Raw genomic sequence first — 14,174 nt, forward strand, 5'->3', positions numbered from 1 at the left:
TTCTGTGCAACCTATTGGCAAAACCTCATATAGGACACACAATTGACACACAAAGTTGCTTTAGCCTGGCTGCTGTTCCTGCTGCACCTGCAAGCAACTTTGCAACCCACCTCCTGCCCAGGTTCACTTTTTCTGCTGTCATTGCTCTTTTTTTGTGCTGGGGGTATTGTATTGGTTTCAGATTCCCTGCCTTGTCTTTCTCTGTATGTGCATAATAACACATATTTGGCATGATGGGTCTGTCCTTAGACCCATCATGCCAAATATAAACTATCACACATGGAATAACTGTCCTGCTTTTACAAAACTGGTGCTAAGCGAACTGGCTCTAGGACAACTTATATGTTTTCAGTTGGTAATTGTTTATCCATCTGCTTACAAGCAGCTTCATGAAGCCTCCTCTGTCACTGAGCAAGTTGCGAGATATGGCTGGTAGGCAAAGGGTTTAATATAGGTTTCTGTTCCTTCCTCCTGTGGTACTAAACTTAGTAATTTCACTGTGGCATCTCTATAATCATTGAACTGCACAATCCCCTTCTTTTTTTTCTGAACCTAAGTATCAAATCACAACCTTTTTTGTCTCTTTTTGTGTATATATACAAGTGTTTATCATCCAGTGATTGTTGTTGTGAATGGACACTAAAAACATGTAACTGAATTGAAGGTATCAAAAAAGTGTATTTAGAATAAATTATGAGTCTTTTTATCTGCTGCATTGTTCGTATGCTGGGGTAAAAACATAAAAAATGAGGCAGCAGTATAGAAAAACTAATTTGAACAGAGCAAATAAAACAGTTTTGGACAGAATATATATAAAACACTTCATAATGTGACATTGAAATGGTCAACATATGAACATTTTCAAAACTGAAATTTTAAATGTCATAAACAAACATATCTTCATTTGACATATCTCTAAATTGAAATATTAAACGAAACCAACTGACAAGACATAAAGCTGAATTTCAACAGCAGATTGTCGGAACGTTGTCTTTTATGCTCAATATCACCAAAGGCAAAACACCCCATATAGATATTAGTATTTTAATACAGGAGAGCTATTTCCAGTTTGCTTACGTTGCCGTACAATTTTCCCATCATTTCATGCTCCACATATGTTTACGTGTGTCAAGCAGTGGGTTGTAAAAATGCTTTATGGCGTCCCAGGAAACACTGACCTTTCCAGAAAACCACTGATCTGTTCCAAACAAACATGATATACCGTGCGCATGCGTGTTCGCGAGCGTGTTCGCGAGCGTGTGTGCTTTTGAGCTTGGGCGCACGTTCATGTTTTTAGGTAGTTGTGTGTGACATGATGTACAGCCAGTAACATTCCACCCCACAAGCCATCATTAACTATGATGTACAGCCAAATGTCGTTATGTATGGTCGACTGCATGATTTACTGTTAGAGACATAATGGAGTGGCCACTGTAATGAACTTGCTGAGTGTTTGATGTACGGGTCTCTGCTGGAGGGAGAGAAGTAAATACTACGGCCATGATGGCAACAATTACTGTGATGATGATGATGATGATGAAATTTCTCTCGTCGCAGACGCAAGTTCAATTTCTAGAGGGAGAGAAGGAGGACAAAAAGGAGGAGGAGATGAGTAGACGAAGGAAGTGGGTAAAGAGAGGAGGGAAGGAGGGGGAGCAATTATAGTGCTGCTGTAGCAAACTTTGATGTTTTGACAGCCAGCCACTGCTGGAGGGAGACAGTGGTGATGATGAAGATAATAAATGGTGATGACACTGATGATGGAGAAGTTCACACAGTCTTTAAAGTCTTTTATTATTGAAGATCTGTGGAGCCAGAGCGTGCCAAACTAGGTCAACCACCCACCCTGCCTCAGTGTCCTTGAGCACTGGAGTTCAGCAGATGACTTTGTGCTCTGATCTTAATGAAAGGGTTTTAAGTGTTTGCAAGATCAAAAAGTATTATTATGTAACGAAAATGGCACCGTTGGGAAGGAAGGAGTCACAGGTGAGGATTTCCGAGGAGAGCACAGACTTAAGGCCACGAGGAAACGTCAAATGATTTCTGGTAATGACTAGTGTTAAAATCTTAATTGAAGTTGATACAATATACTTTACCTCATTTGCGTATTTAAGACTTACTTTTGTAATGTAAATATACATAATATTCCTAATTATAATAATTATGATCATTATTCCACAGCATAGCAGCCTACAGTGGCAGAACTATAATCTCACACTTAACCCTTAAGTCTTGTTTTAAAGCTGGAAAGCGCTTCACCAAACCAAACACAGTCTGACTTTGCCCCCTAATGGAACACAGCCTATATTACCTTCTAGAGCAGTTTTACCTCCATTTTCTGCACTGCTGGATGAATGAATTAACTTCATTAAAAAATTAATTTAAAAAAAAGACAAGAAAAATACAATCAATTCATTTTTATTTACATAGCTCCCAATCACAACTTTAGTCATCTCAAGGTACTTCCCATTTTACGTAATGACTCTAAAACACAATAATGCCCTCTAAGCAAACACTTGGCACAGTAGATTAAAGCAAATAAATAAACATTCCCTTTTAACAGGAAGAAACCTCCAGCAAAACCTGACTCGGGGAGTGTGGACATCTGCCTCGACCAGTTGGAGTAAGGAGAAAGAGAAGAGCATAGAGAGAGACAACGAAAAACAGACAGGGTAAAGCACAATGACCTCACCAGAAGACTGAATGCAGGCAAAATCATTAAAACTCACCGAGCTTTTTCTTTTCCCTTCTTTCATATAACAAGCACGGCTAATGTTTTTCCCATTATAAGATGCCCTTTATTTCTCAAGGGCTTGTCAAAGTGGATGAATGCTCACGCTTGACTTGGTGCCAAATACACTTCCTGATGCAACCCTCTCATTTTTCCGGGCTTGGAACCGGCACTAAGGCTACACGAGCTTGTGACCCCGTGAAGCTGGACTTGTCTCATTGCATGTAAGGTGAATGTGGTAACCACTACACCACGAAGCCACTTTTCCCAATACAAATTAAAAGCACTAATTCACTTCACTGAATTATTACATAGCTAAATCTTCCTTGACTCAACTGCACCAAAAATGTAGATTACGGTATCACAGGTATAGTCGTGTGGAGTCCTTAGTCCACTTCAACACTAATACACTTGGTTCTGGATTATTTCTAATTAATTTAATTAGTCATTTTTCAGCTTCTCTCTTCATTTCCACACAAAACATTGGTATCTTTAAACTGAAAATGCTAGAAATCCAATGAAAAACAAAAGCACTAATTAAATTATTAAACTATTTTATTCGATTTTTTTTAAACAGCACCTTCATGAAACCAAAGTCGTTTGTTCCAACTTTTGTCTTTCTTACATATGAGTTGTGTTCTCTTTGCATCCACAGAATGGAAAAGTCCCACAGCAAGGCTGAAGCCAGGGTCTCCACAAAATCTTGTCCCAAGTCAGTTGCAATTCGACGCCCTGTTCAGCTCTATTGGCCTCTGAATGAGCACCAGCAGGTGCCTGTTCATCTGGGAGTGTGCCTTTATGGCTCTCCACGGCTTTGGCGGTCTGCTCAAGGATTTCAGCATATCGGGGCTCAGTATCAGGAGTCAGAGGCCGAGACTCTGAGGGATCGTGGAAGAGGTTATACAGTAGCGGCGGGTCATGGTGAGTCACATGCTCTCCATGACAAAGGCAAATCTTTGTGTCATAGCAGCCACCGGCGCCCGGGGGGAAAAAGTTGGGAGTGAAGAAGTGCACCTTGAAGATAGAGTCACCTGTATGGAAACACACATCGGTGAAGATATATCAACATAGAGTGGCAAGACAAAAAGTGAATATTTAAAAATTATCTTTATATAGAAATGTACTGAAATCAGGTCAAATCTTCATCGAGGTCATAATCATGACAAAACCATCAATTTGAACTAGTAGCACACAAACCATTACATTGTTCTTATAGAAAAGATTATTCAAATTAAAAAATGACTAACTAGAGTCAGGAATTAGCAAAAAGAGTCAAGAGTCCAACCAATGACACGTAATTATTTGCAACAGCCTTACTTTGACCTTTAAAAATAAACATTTCAGGGTTGGAATTTACTAAGAAAATAAATAAAAAACACAAAAAACAAAAACCATCTTCTGCTGTGACGCACGCATCCCAAAAATTGATTTGGAAAGACTCACTGTCATCAATCATTGATTTTTATGAAGCTGGAAAGGTTGCAGCTCTAGAGTTTAGATATTAATCAGTCTACAGTGAACAGTGAACCAGCTAAAGGCCAAAACAATCACTGAAGCATCTATTTTAATGAGTCTAACACAAATATTAGGGAAGGTTTGTATATGAACTGATGAACTGTGCAAAGTTGATGTTCTGAAGTGGGACAAAGTTTTTGCTGCACTAAGAAATAAGAAAGAAGTTTTTTATGTCCCTCACTGTATTTATTCAGCTTACAATATAAGACATAATAAGAGCACATATAATATGGATGTACTTATTTTATCCTTTAGCCAAAACACCAGACACACCGTCAGCTATTGCTACTACTGTAGGCTAATCCCATCACGTGGTAATAAAAAACAGGCTGATGTCAGCATGTTGCGATAAAGCATCAATGTTTTATTATAGCCTTTGCCCTTCGGGGAGCAATTGAGGTCTCTGAGTGCTGTTTTCTATTTCAAGTTTTTGTTACTGAGCACTAAAATTTATTTTGTTTATATTTACAGATCACATTATTTAAAAACTTTGGGAATTTTTGGCATTAATATCCCTAACTGTAACAAGAAATAAGGAATAAAGAATCAAAAATGTTGATCTTCTAGGTTTATATATGTGCAAACTTACTGCCAGGTGGGTGCCAGCGCACTGCATTCAGGTAGATGCCACAGTAGTGGAACATGAACTCGTGCTCTGATCGTGCAACTTCCCCCTCCAACAGCGGCATGAGGTTATAGCCATCGGATTGTCTGGAATAGAATCACAAGAAAAAAAGAGGTCAGAACGATGGGGTAAAATACAATCGGAAACTGTTTTAACCTTTTCAAGAAAACAGGAAAGAAACAAGACTCAGTTAATACAATTACACACAATTTAAAAAGCACTTGTGGGAGTGAATTGATATACCTGTCTGGTTGTTTGTCCTTGGCTAAATATTTAAGGGTGGGATACAGATCCATGAGGCTAGTGGGTTCATCCACCACTTTTCCTGCTCTCAGCCTGCCTGGCCAGCGGAAAATGCCAGGTACCCTGATCCCCCCTTCCCAGCCCCCCATAGCTTTCCCACCTACATGTGAAACAACAGGAGATATAATAAAACACAGAGATGTGATTTTTTTTTTGGTTTTGTTTGTCAATAGTACGCATGAGATTTAAAATTCTACAAAAATGTCTGAATGCCTGCTATAAAATCTTTAAAGTTTGCAATTTAATATCAGCAAAAAAACAGCTTGACACATTGTTTACCTTTATAGATGCCGTTCCAGCCTCCTTTCTGCCCAGTTCGTGAATCAGAATCTTCCAGATGCCCACCATGATCGGATGTAAAGTACATGAGAGTATTGTTGGCAATGCCAAGGGAATCCACCGTCTCTGTAATTTTACCTAAAAAGACAAGCGGCATAGTAAGATAATAGGATGAGGTTGATTTCAAAGGAAAATTAAGAACTGCACAGATTCCTAATTGGTGCAGAGCAACTGATTCATTGAGATCTTGCTTTCATACATTTGGCCATATTTTGTCGTGATTATAAAAACATGGATTGCTGACTGCCACAAAGCTACAAGCCACTGGATAATATTTAACATTGCATGCACATGGTGGCACACTTATTTCACCACCCTCACTCACCAATCATCCAGTCCACTTCTTCTAGGTTGTCACCGTAGGCACCATGCCGACTTTTGCCAGCAAACTGTGGTGTTTTAAACATTGGCGTGTGGATATGGGCCAATGAGAAGACTAGGAGGAATGGACGATCCACATTCCTAAAGAGCAGCAAAAAGGAGTTGAACACTCTCTCAAAGGCCTTTTTTTTATCTTTTTAATTATTGCCTGTTTTCTTGTCATGGCAATGGGGACAAGCAATTTCCTGTCATTGTCAACCATAACCAACAATGATCTAATCCCACTCACATAAATTGCCCTGTGAAGCTGAAGTCTGATGCAAACTAAGCCACTAGCATTGTCTGTGTGACATTTGATGCTCTATATAGAGTTTTTTTTTTTAAATGGCTTCAATGAGTTGAAAACAGTTCAAGTGAATCAAAACAACACAGGTCCACACACACAAGAATCTTAGGGCGTTTTCACACCCAGAGTTCATTTATTCTGGTGCGAATCAGTTTATGAGTTTATAAACTTGCATCTTTTTCCAGTGTTTTAGTTTGTTTTCATACAGAAAATAAAAAAAATAAAAATGACTAGTTGCTAGTCCGTACAACCGTTTGTGTACTATTTTTTTATAGATCCTGTTTTATGATTTCTTTTGATACGATTTATTTTGGTAATGATCCCTGTAATAACTATCTGAAATAATGAATGTCCTATCCATCCATCCATCCATCTTCATCCGCTTTATCCGAGGCCGGGTCGCGGGGGCAGCAGCCTAAGCAAAGAGGCCCAGACCTCCCTCTCCCCAGCCACCTCCTCCAGCTAATCCGAGGGAACACCAAGGCGTTCCCAGGCCAGCCGAGAGATATAATCTCTCCAGCGTGTCCTGGGTCTGCCCCGGGGCCTCCTCCCAGTGGGACATGCCTGGAACACCTCACCCAGGAGGCGCCCAGGGGGCATCCTTGTCAGATGCCCGAACCACCTCAGCTGGCTCCTTTCGATGTGGAGCAGCAGCGGCTCTACTCTGAGCCCCTCCCGGATGGCCGAACTTCTCACCCTATCTCTAAGGGAGAGGCCAGCCACCCTTCGGAGGAAGCTCATTTCTGCCGCTTGTATCCGCGATCTCGTTCTTATTCCATAGTTCTTTCGGTCACTACCCACAGCTCGTGGCCATAGGTGAGGGTAGGGACGTCCTAATTAGTAAGAATCATTTGAACGTGCACTGATGTCAGTCTGAGTTCAAATGTTAAGGTTAATTTCCTCACAAGGGAAACAGAAAATTATTAGTATTGTTGGAGATCAATCAGCTGTAACTCTAACATAACCATCATATCAAGGTTAACTTCCTTGATAAGACTGCAAACAAAAGACTACCAGTAAAAGTCTCTGCACAAAAGCCATGTGATTATTTGTTTTGCTCCACCACTTTTACCTCTTTATAAAGTTTTGTGCTTCTCCCAGCAATCTCTGGGGCAGTGTCTCCACGGTCATCGGCTGTTCGATTACTTCTTGGTTCCTCATAATGATGCAGTTCCATGTTGGCAAGAACTTAAAGGGCACACACCACACAGCGGTTGCTAGGATGCAGAGAAAGAAAAGTAGTACCAGGAGCCACAGGCCGACTTCAAAAAGGCCACACACACGGGCACACACCTGAAAACATGTAGCACATAGACACACAAAGGCTGGATTCAGAAAGATTTGTCTGTTTGTTTGTTCTTCCCTAATGACAATGTTCACAGTTATTCCCGGTTTACTTCTAGTGTTTTTAGAAAGCCTTTTGATTTTATAGTGGTTTTCTCACCTTAGGTTCTATACGCAGGAGAACAGATTAGGTACTCAGGTAATTAGGTACTCGCTATGTAATGTTTGCCAGCAACACCTGATTACCAACTACAACTTCAGAGATTATATATAACTGACTCAGTCCTCTCTAACATTTAACCATATTTTCTTCATAACAGACATTTTATTGTACAGATATTACTCCTGGGACCCTTCTCTATTAATTTACTTTTGTGCAACTTCATGATACAACCACTAGATGGCATCAGAAACTACCATGAACGTTTATTATTTTCCCTTAGTGAAACAAGTAGTACATTGTGTCCTTTGTTCACACTAGAACAGAAAATAGAAAATAGTTGTATTTGTTAACATTTGACGAGGATGAAGTGGTTCCTGGTTTTTGTATTTGCTTTTAATCATTTTTAATGACACAGCTAACTGGTACCCCCTGGTTTCTCCTGGGAATACCAATGCTGCAGGTGAGGTAGCATCAATAAACGTTCATGTGTTAACCAAATTTCAATAATGACGTTATTCTTTTTTTCTAGAATAAGTTTCTGGGCGGCGTAACTGAATTTCACATTTGCAGTTTGTGTTTCCAGTTTGTGTTTTTTTTTTTCCTCCAACCTCTTAAGCACATGTCTAAGTGATTACACACATCAGTTAATTTTGCTTTGGGGCAACTAGCACAACGACTCTTTGTTTTCCAGTTTCTTACTCATCGTCTAACAAGGATGTTGTATCCCTCAGGATTTCTTATAATTCCATTCTTTTCAGTAAATATGCCTCTGTGAGACTTCTTTAAAATAAAATGTACCTCATTATGATCTTGTTGTTCTTGTTACGATTATAATTGTATGATCATGCCAGGTCTCTCTTGGAAATGACATTTTTAATCTCAGTGAGATTTTTACCTGGATAAATAAAGGATTAATAAATGAAAAAAGAATGTGTGCAGATGAAAACAAAGATAAACTGACAGAAAAATCACACTTACGATTGTGAGAAGTCCAACTCCGAGCAACATGGTCAAATTTTGGAGCGCGTGCTGGAGATCTACCAGCACGTCGCTGCCCTCTCCAGGCACACAGTCATTGAACAGGGTGAATGGTAGACCATAGAAGTAACTGAAGCCATGCTGGTTCGGGTGATGACAGTGATCCTCTCTGTGTTTGCAATTCACACCCAAGTGCCATTTACCTGTAGATATACAATGAAAATGAGATATAGAGAGATGAGATACCAGAACCATAAATCCTGGGTATGTTTCTTCAGATGAGTTACGGTGCATACCAAATGCAAACCATATGAATTTCAAGTGCTGCGAGTGCCATCAACCTTTTCTCACTTTCACTGGTAAAGTGAGGAAATGCTGATGTCATCACAAATTGCCTTCTTGTGCTCAATAAAACATCCCCGGTGTGCAGACCTTTAAGTGCAATTTTCCAAAGGGCCATAGCACATTATGTCATCTCACCCACTAGACCAGTAGTGTATCCTTGCTGCTGTAGTCTCTTAGCAAAGGTGGTCTCACTGGGTGCAAGCCCTCCTGAACCTCCGAGGAACAGCAGCACCTGGACACGCCCTGTGCTGACCATTCCTAGTCAATAGATGCACACATGCACAAAAAACAAAAAAGGTTAATCAAATATGGAACATGGAGTTTGTCCAGGTTGCCACTTGCTGACTGAGCGTAAATATGTCTGTTACCTGAGCGGATTGCATAACGGCCCGTCATAAAAGCAGTACGACTTGGGGTGCAGAGTGGAGCAGCTGCAATGTGCTGCGTAAGCTTCACCCCATCAGAAGCAAGTCTGTCGATATTTGGAGTTCTAAAGACATTGAACAGATATGATGAAGGGTCTTATCAAGTTTAAACAGAGACACATTTTTTTTGGCTGGATCCACATTCAGATTATTGGTAATTCTGCTCTTCAGACTGAAAAGGAATGGGAGATCAGCCACAGACAAGTGTGCTAGTTTAGCCTGTCCCTGCTGCAGATTGCACTGTTTTGAAATCAGTTACAATATGGCACGTATTATATTATTATACACATTTAGCACATTGTAGTAGCAAGTAAATGAGCAGATCACACTGTGTGTATCACCTCTACAGGATTTTCTTCCTGCTAATCACCATTGTGAAGATGTGTGATGATGAGGATTTAGGATGTAGTGTGAAGGAGTATCTCATTAACTCCTTTAGCACTTTAACAAGGAAAGACTTGAAAGAGAGGGTTTATATGATGGCGCGGGGACTGAACTTTCAAACGATCACACGTGAGAAGTCACTTAGTTAACAGGTTGTGCTAACTTCAGCGAATGCTTTTGCAAGTTACACCACCAGGATCTGTCATACGTAATATTATAATAATATTATATTATTTTGGTTTCCATGTACCCCAGTTTTAAGAAACTAGAGACACACAAATATTCGTGTATTTAACAACATTTTCAAAACTAAGAAAGCTGTATTTCTGTAAAATTAAACAGTGGTGATAACAATATGGCCTATTAATATTTTTTTTTTAATGCTACATTACATAAAGTCTGGAATGGCTTTAAAATTGAATGAACAGACATATTATTTGGTATGAAGATTAAAATTAACTTTAACTACATTACATGCCGTTTTTATTACGGACTTAAAAGAGAGTTTAGAGTTTAATACAATTCCCAAATATTTATGACAGCCTACAACCCGCAGTTTTTTCCTCCAGATATGTAAACATTAGATTGTACAACTTGGTGAAAAGCAAACACACTAACTGAAAACAAGACTAATTCAGCCATATGGAAACATTTAAGAGAACATCTGCAAGTTTGTTGGTTGTTTCAGTTTCATTATTACTATACACAAAGAACAGTTCTTGCTTGTGTGTAATTAGCAGTGCCATGACATTCACCTGTGATACAAGACTGAGAACAGGAAAATGTTTATATTTGCTTTCAACTGAAGGCCAATTTCACTAAAACCACTGACAGTGTGTGACTGGCTGTGTGCTTTCACACATATTTGAAAAACATTGGATTGAAAACATTAATGCAATGCTGGACGGCATTAAGGTCAGTGTGAGATCTATAGTCCTGAGTGACATAAGGACAAACTGCTTTGATGACCTGTCAGAGCCAGAGGAGAAATGCATGAACACAATAACAAAATAGAAGTGAAGTGCACGTGCAGACAATAGCAGTGTGCACGAACACAATGAGAAAGGCTAGCATGGGTGGGGAAATGACTGAAGTGCATCAAAGAGATCAAGAACAACTGTAAAATGCCCAATAGTGCTCAGACACTTGTAATTTTATTAAATGCCTGACTTCTTTACTTGCTTGGGTTATGGGCCATTCTCATGGTGTGGCTTTGCAACGTTTACTAAAGGATCTGAAGTAATTCCTCAATTGTAGTTCCTCACTATCAGCTAGTGTTTCAAAGTGTATAATTACTACAGAAGGTTTTTTAAAAATGCATATGTCCTTTAAAATTTATTTAGCCAGTAATGAAATTCTAGAAAGGTGAAAAAATAAACTTAACAAAGAATAGTGGAGCGAAACACACAGCTACACACATTTCAGACTTACCTAATGGTGTCATTACCGTAGCACCCTATATCACCAATTCCTAAGTCATCAACAACCATTAGAACAAAGTTGGGCTTCTGGTCAAATCCCTTCCCTGTGACATCACGTCCTGTTGTCAGGAGCAGGAAGAGAAAAGGAACCAACAGGACAGACCTGAGAGCAAAACACTGGTTATACATCTGAAGTTCTCTTATATGTGATTTTAGACCCCCCCCATATCTTGACAATCAGGGGTCAAAGAAACACTGACATATTTTCCGAACCCAAGGTTAGTATTTTTTATCATCATTGGTGATTAAGACGTCGATTATTCGATATTTAAATAAAACCTATATGAATTCATCAGATTTCTGGACTCCGTATTAGGTTTTGGACTTCGAGCAAATAAAACTTACGATTTCACTTTGGACTCTCTTGCGATTTCACTTGTGACGTGCAACTCTTTTTTTGTTTTTTGGATCACATGTCTTACATTTTATATACCAAACCTTTTTTTCTTAATGTATCAACGTGATAACGATTCTTAGTTTTGGTTATAAAACGAATCCAGAATATGACGCGTCTACTGCTGTGATACGTGTTTTGCAACAGTGGCAAATGTGTAAAAAAAAAAAAAAAGTGACACATAGGTGCTGCTGCTCTGAAGCTCGAACTGTCGGGAGAGCAAAAGTGAAATCAGATAGGTGCCTTTTATCTTTTGTTTTAATTTGAGCTCTTTCAACGGGCTCTTACCGTAGCTCGTGTGAGAGCAATTGCATTTGCAGTTGTCTCGATAAGCAGAATTTTTTTCCCATCCGAACTCACCTCATAATGGGCTTTCACATTCATGAATCCATAAACACAGGAGTTCCTTCTTAGCTAAATTCGTTGGCCCCGCCTCGCTGACTGTACAGTACTGTTTCAAGTATGAGCGCAGAACCTTTATTTGTACCGTAATGTAGGACATAAAGGCACAAAAAAACTGCTGTGGCCTGCAAGTTACTGGTCGACACCCCTTGTTTTTGTCTCATACTTTAAAGGTGCACTTTTTTAGGGACATGGGAGAAAAAAAATTACGATGAACTTTTGCGAGATCTCGCAAAACAAACTCGGGATCTCGCAAAAGTCCGTCTTAATTTTTTTTTCTGCCATGTCCCCTGCGGGGCTCCGTACTTTTTACATATCTTTATCTACTATTATTTTTTTCAAAGTTATGATCAATGAATAGTTATTCAGTCCAGTTTAAAGAATTAAGTGGTTTAAGTGTTATGGAAATGCAACATGTTGCAAACTATAATGGGAAATAGATGTCAAAAACACAACTATAGCTCTTTTATAGTATATAATAAACTCATGGACTTATAGGGCATTTGTTATACCTCAGAACATCTATTTGTGAGGGATATTTTTTACACTAAATTATTCTCTTGTATTTTTCATGACTCATTTTATCTCGATACCAAAACAAGACCTTTCATGAGAAATCATTCTACCTGATTAACTTGTTGGGCGCAAACTCTATTAGTCACTACCTCGTCTCCATAGTCACCTTCACTGCTTTGTTTAATTGGACGGCTTACGGTTGGTGTGGGTGTAATGCCTTGGGGGGGGGGGGGGGGGGGTACCAAATGTGCTCATGAAGATAGGTGTGTTTGGCTTACCAACAAAAACATTATGGAACTTCCCACATTCTATCTCTGAGAAACTGATCAGGTGTGTCTTTATAGACCTGTCACAATAAATCAGTTGCAACGGGAGAATTATTATTGTGTGGCTGTCCTTCTATAAATACCTTACATATCTTAGATTTTTTTTTCTCACTGAACTTTATTAACTTTTCGACAGATCACATACACAAAAAGCCACAAACACAAAATAGAATAACTTTTACTGTATTTATATCGTATGTATGGTAAAATAACAGTAATTGAAGCTTACTCATTGGTCACAACCACATGCTCATAAGACCCATAGGGCATTGGTGTTTACCATACAGAATTGCACTCCCTGCCCACTTCATTAGGTACACCCTACTACTAGTTGGACCCCCTTTTGCCTTCATAGCTGCCTTAATTCTTTGTGGTATCAATTCAACAAAATGCTGGAAACATTCCTCAGAGATTTTTGTCCGTACTGATATGATAAAATCATGCCGTTGCTGCAGATTTGTTGGGTGCACATCCATGACAACAATCTGCCGTTCCACCACATGCCAAATGTGCTGTATTGGATTGCGATCTGGTGACTGTGGAGGCCATTTGAGTACATTGAACTTATTGTCATGTTCAAGAAACTAGTTTCTGATGATCTGAACTTTGTGAAATGATTTGTTACCTTGCAGGAAGCAGCCATCAGAAGATGTATACACTAGTTATAAAGGGATGGACATGGTCAGCAACAATACTGCGGCAGGCTGTGGGATTTCAGTGATTCTCAGTAGGTATTAAGGGCTGAAACTGTGCCAAGGAAATATTATATTCGTTATAACACCACCATTTGGCTTGAACAGTTGTTAGAAGACAGGATAGATCCATGTTTTCAGTTTCAGTTTTCATTGTCCAGTTTTGGTGAGCTTACATGAATCCTAGCTTCACTTTACTGTTGTTAGCTGACAGCAGCAACGCCTAGTGTGTTTTTCTGCTGTTAAATTGCAGATAAATTGCACTTTTGGAGATGCTCTTCTGTGTGGCTTGGTTGTAACAAGTGGTTATCTGAGTTACTGTTGCCTTCCTATTACCTCAAAGCAATCTGGCAATTCTCCTATGATCTCTGACATCAATAATGCATCTTCACTCAGAGAACTGCTGCTGATTGGAACTTTTCTCTTTTTTTGGACCATTCTCTGTAAACCCTAGAGATGGTTGCGGTGTTTCTGAGTTTCTGAAATGCTCAGACAAGACTGTCTGACACCAAAAGGGTATCTTAAATCACCTTTCTTTTACATTCTGACACTCTGAATTTTAGCATGTCATGTTGACCATGTCTATATTCCTAAATAAATTAAG

The 14,174-nt window shown here is 39.3% G+C and overlaps 1 protein-coding gene across 3 annotated transcripts; it reads right to left on the minus strand.

Moving 5' to 3' along the window:
* Positions 1–3,268: 3,268 nt before the first annotated feature.
* Positions 3,269–12,240, minus strand: arsh (arylsulfatase H). 3 transcript variants are annotated; one of them, XM_026144550.1, is made up of 11 exons: positions 11,995–12,240; positions 11,191–11,299; positions 9,319–9,440; positions 9,086–9,208; positions 8,606–8,808; positions 7,253–7,473; positions 5,839–5,975; positions 5,454–5,591; positions 5,115–5,274; positions 4,836–4,957; positions 3,269–3,762 (listed from the first exon to the last, which is right to left on the minus strand). In XM_026144550.1, exons 2-11 carry the CDS (start codon positions 11,247–11,249, stop codon positions 3,353–3,355), a joined length of 1,695 nt encoding a protein of 564 aa, XP_026000335.1. In that variant the 5' UTR covers positions 11,250–11,299; positions 11,995–12,240; the 3' UTR covers positions 3,269–3,352. The 3 variants fall into 3 exon arrangements, with proteins under 3 accessions (XP_026000335.1, XP_026000334.1, XP_026000333.1); XM_026144549.1 differs by having other exon boundaries at positions 11,191–11,343; XM_026144548.1 differs by lacking the exon at positions 11,995–12,240 and adding an exon at positions 11,923–11,985 and having other exon boundaries at positions 11,191–11,343.
* Between the last annotated feature and the right edge of the window lie 1,934 nt (positions 12,241–14,174).

The sequence above is a fragment of the Astatotilapia calliptera genome, chromosome 16, assembly GCF_900246225.1.
Source record: "Astatotilapia calliptera chromosome 16, fAstCal1.2, whole genome shotgun sequence".
Classification (NCBI taxonomy): domain Eukaryota; kingdom Metazoa; phylum Chordata; class Actinopteri; order Cichliformes; family Cichlidae; genus Astatotilapia; species Astatotilapia calliptera.

Excerpts from the sequence above, each read along its gene's own strand:
- arsh (XM_026144548.1), bottom strand. The coding sequence starts at position 11,984 with ATGGGAAAAAAATTCTGCTTATCGAGACAACTGCAAATGCAATTGCTC. Across the intron at positions 11,344-11,922 it reads TTGCTCTCACACGAGCTACG|GTCTGTCCTGTTGGTTCCTT; the intron begins GTAAGAGCCCGT and ends TTTTGCTCTCAG. Across the intron at positions 3,763-4,835 it reads GCGCTGGCACCCACCTGGCA|GTGACTCTATCTTCAAGGTG; the intron begins GTAAGTTTGCAC and ends GTTTCCATACAG.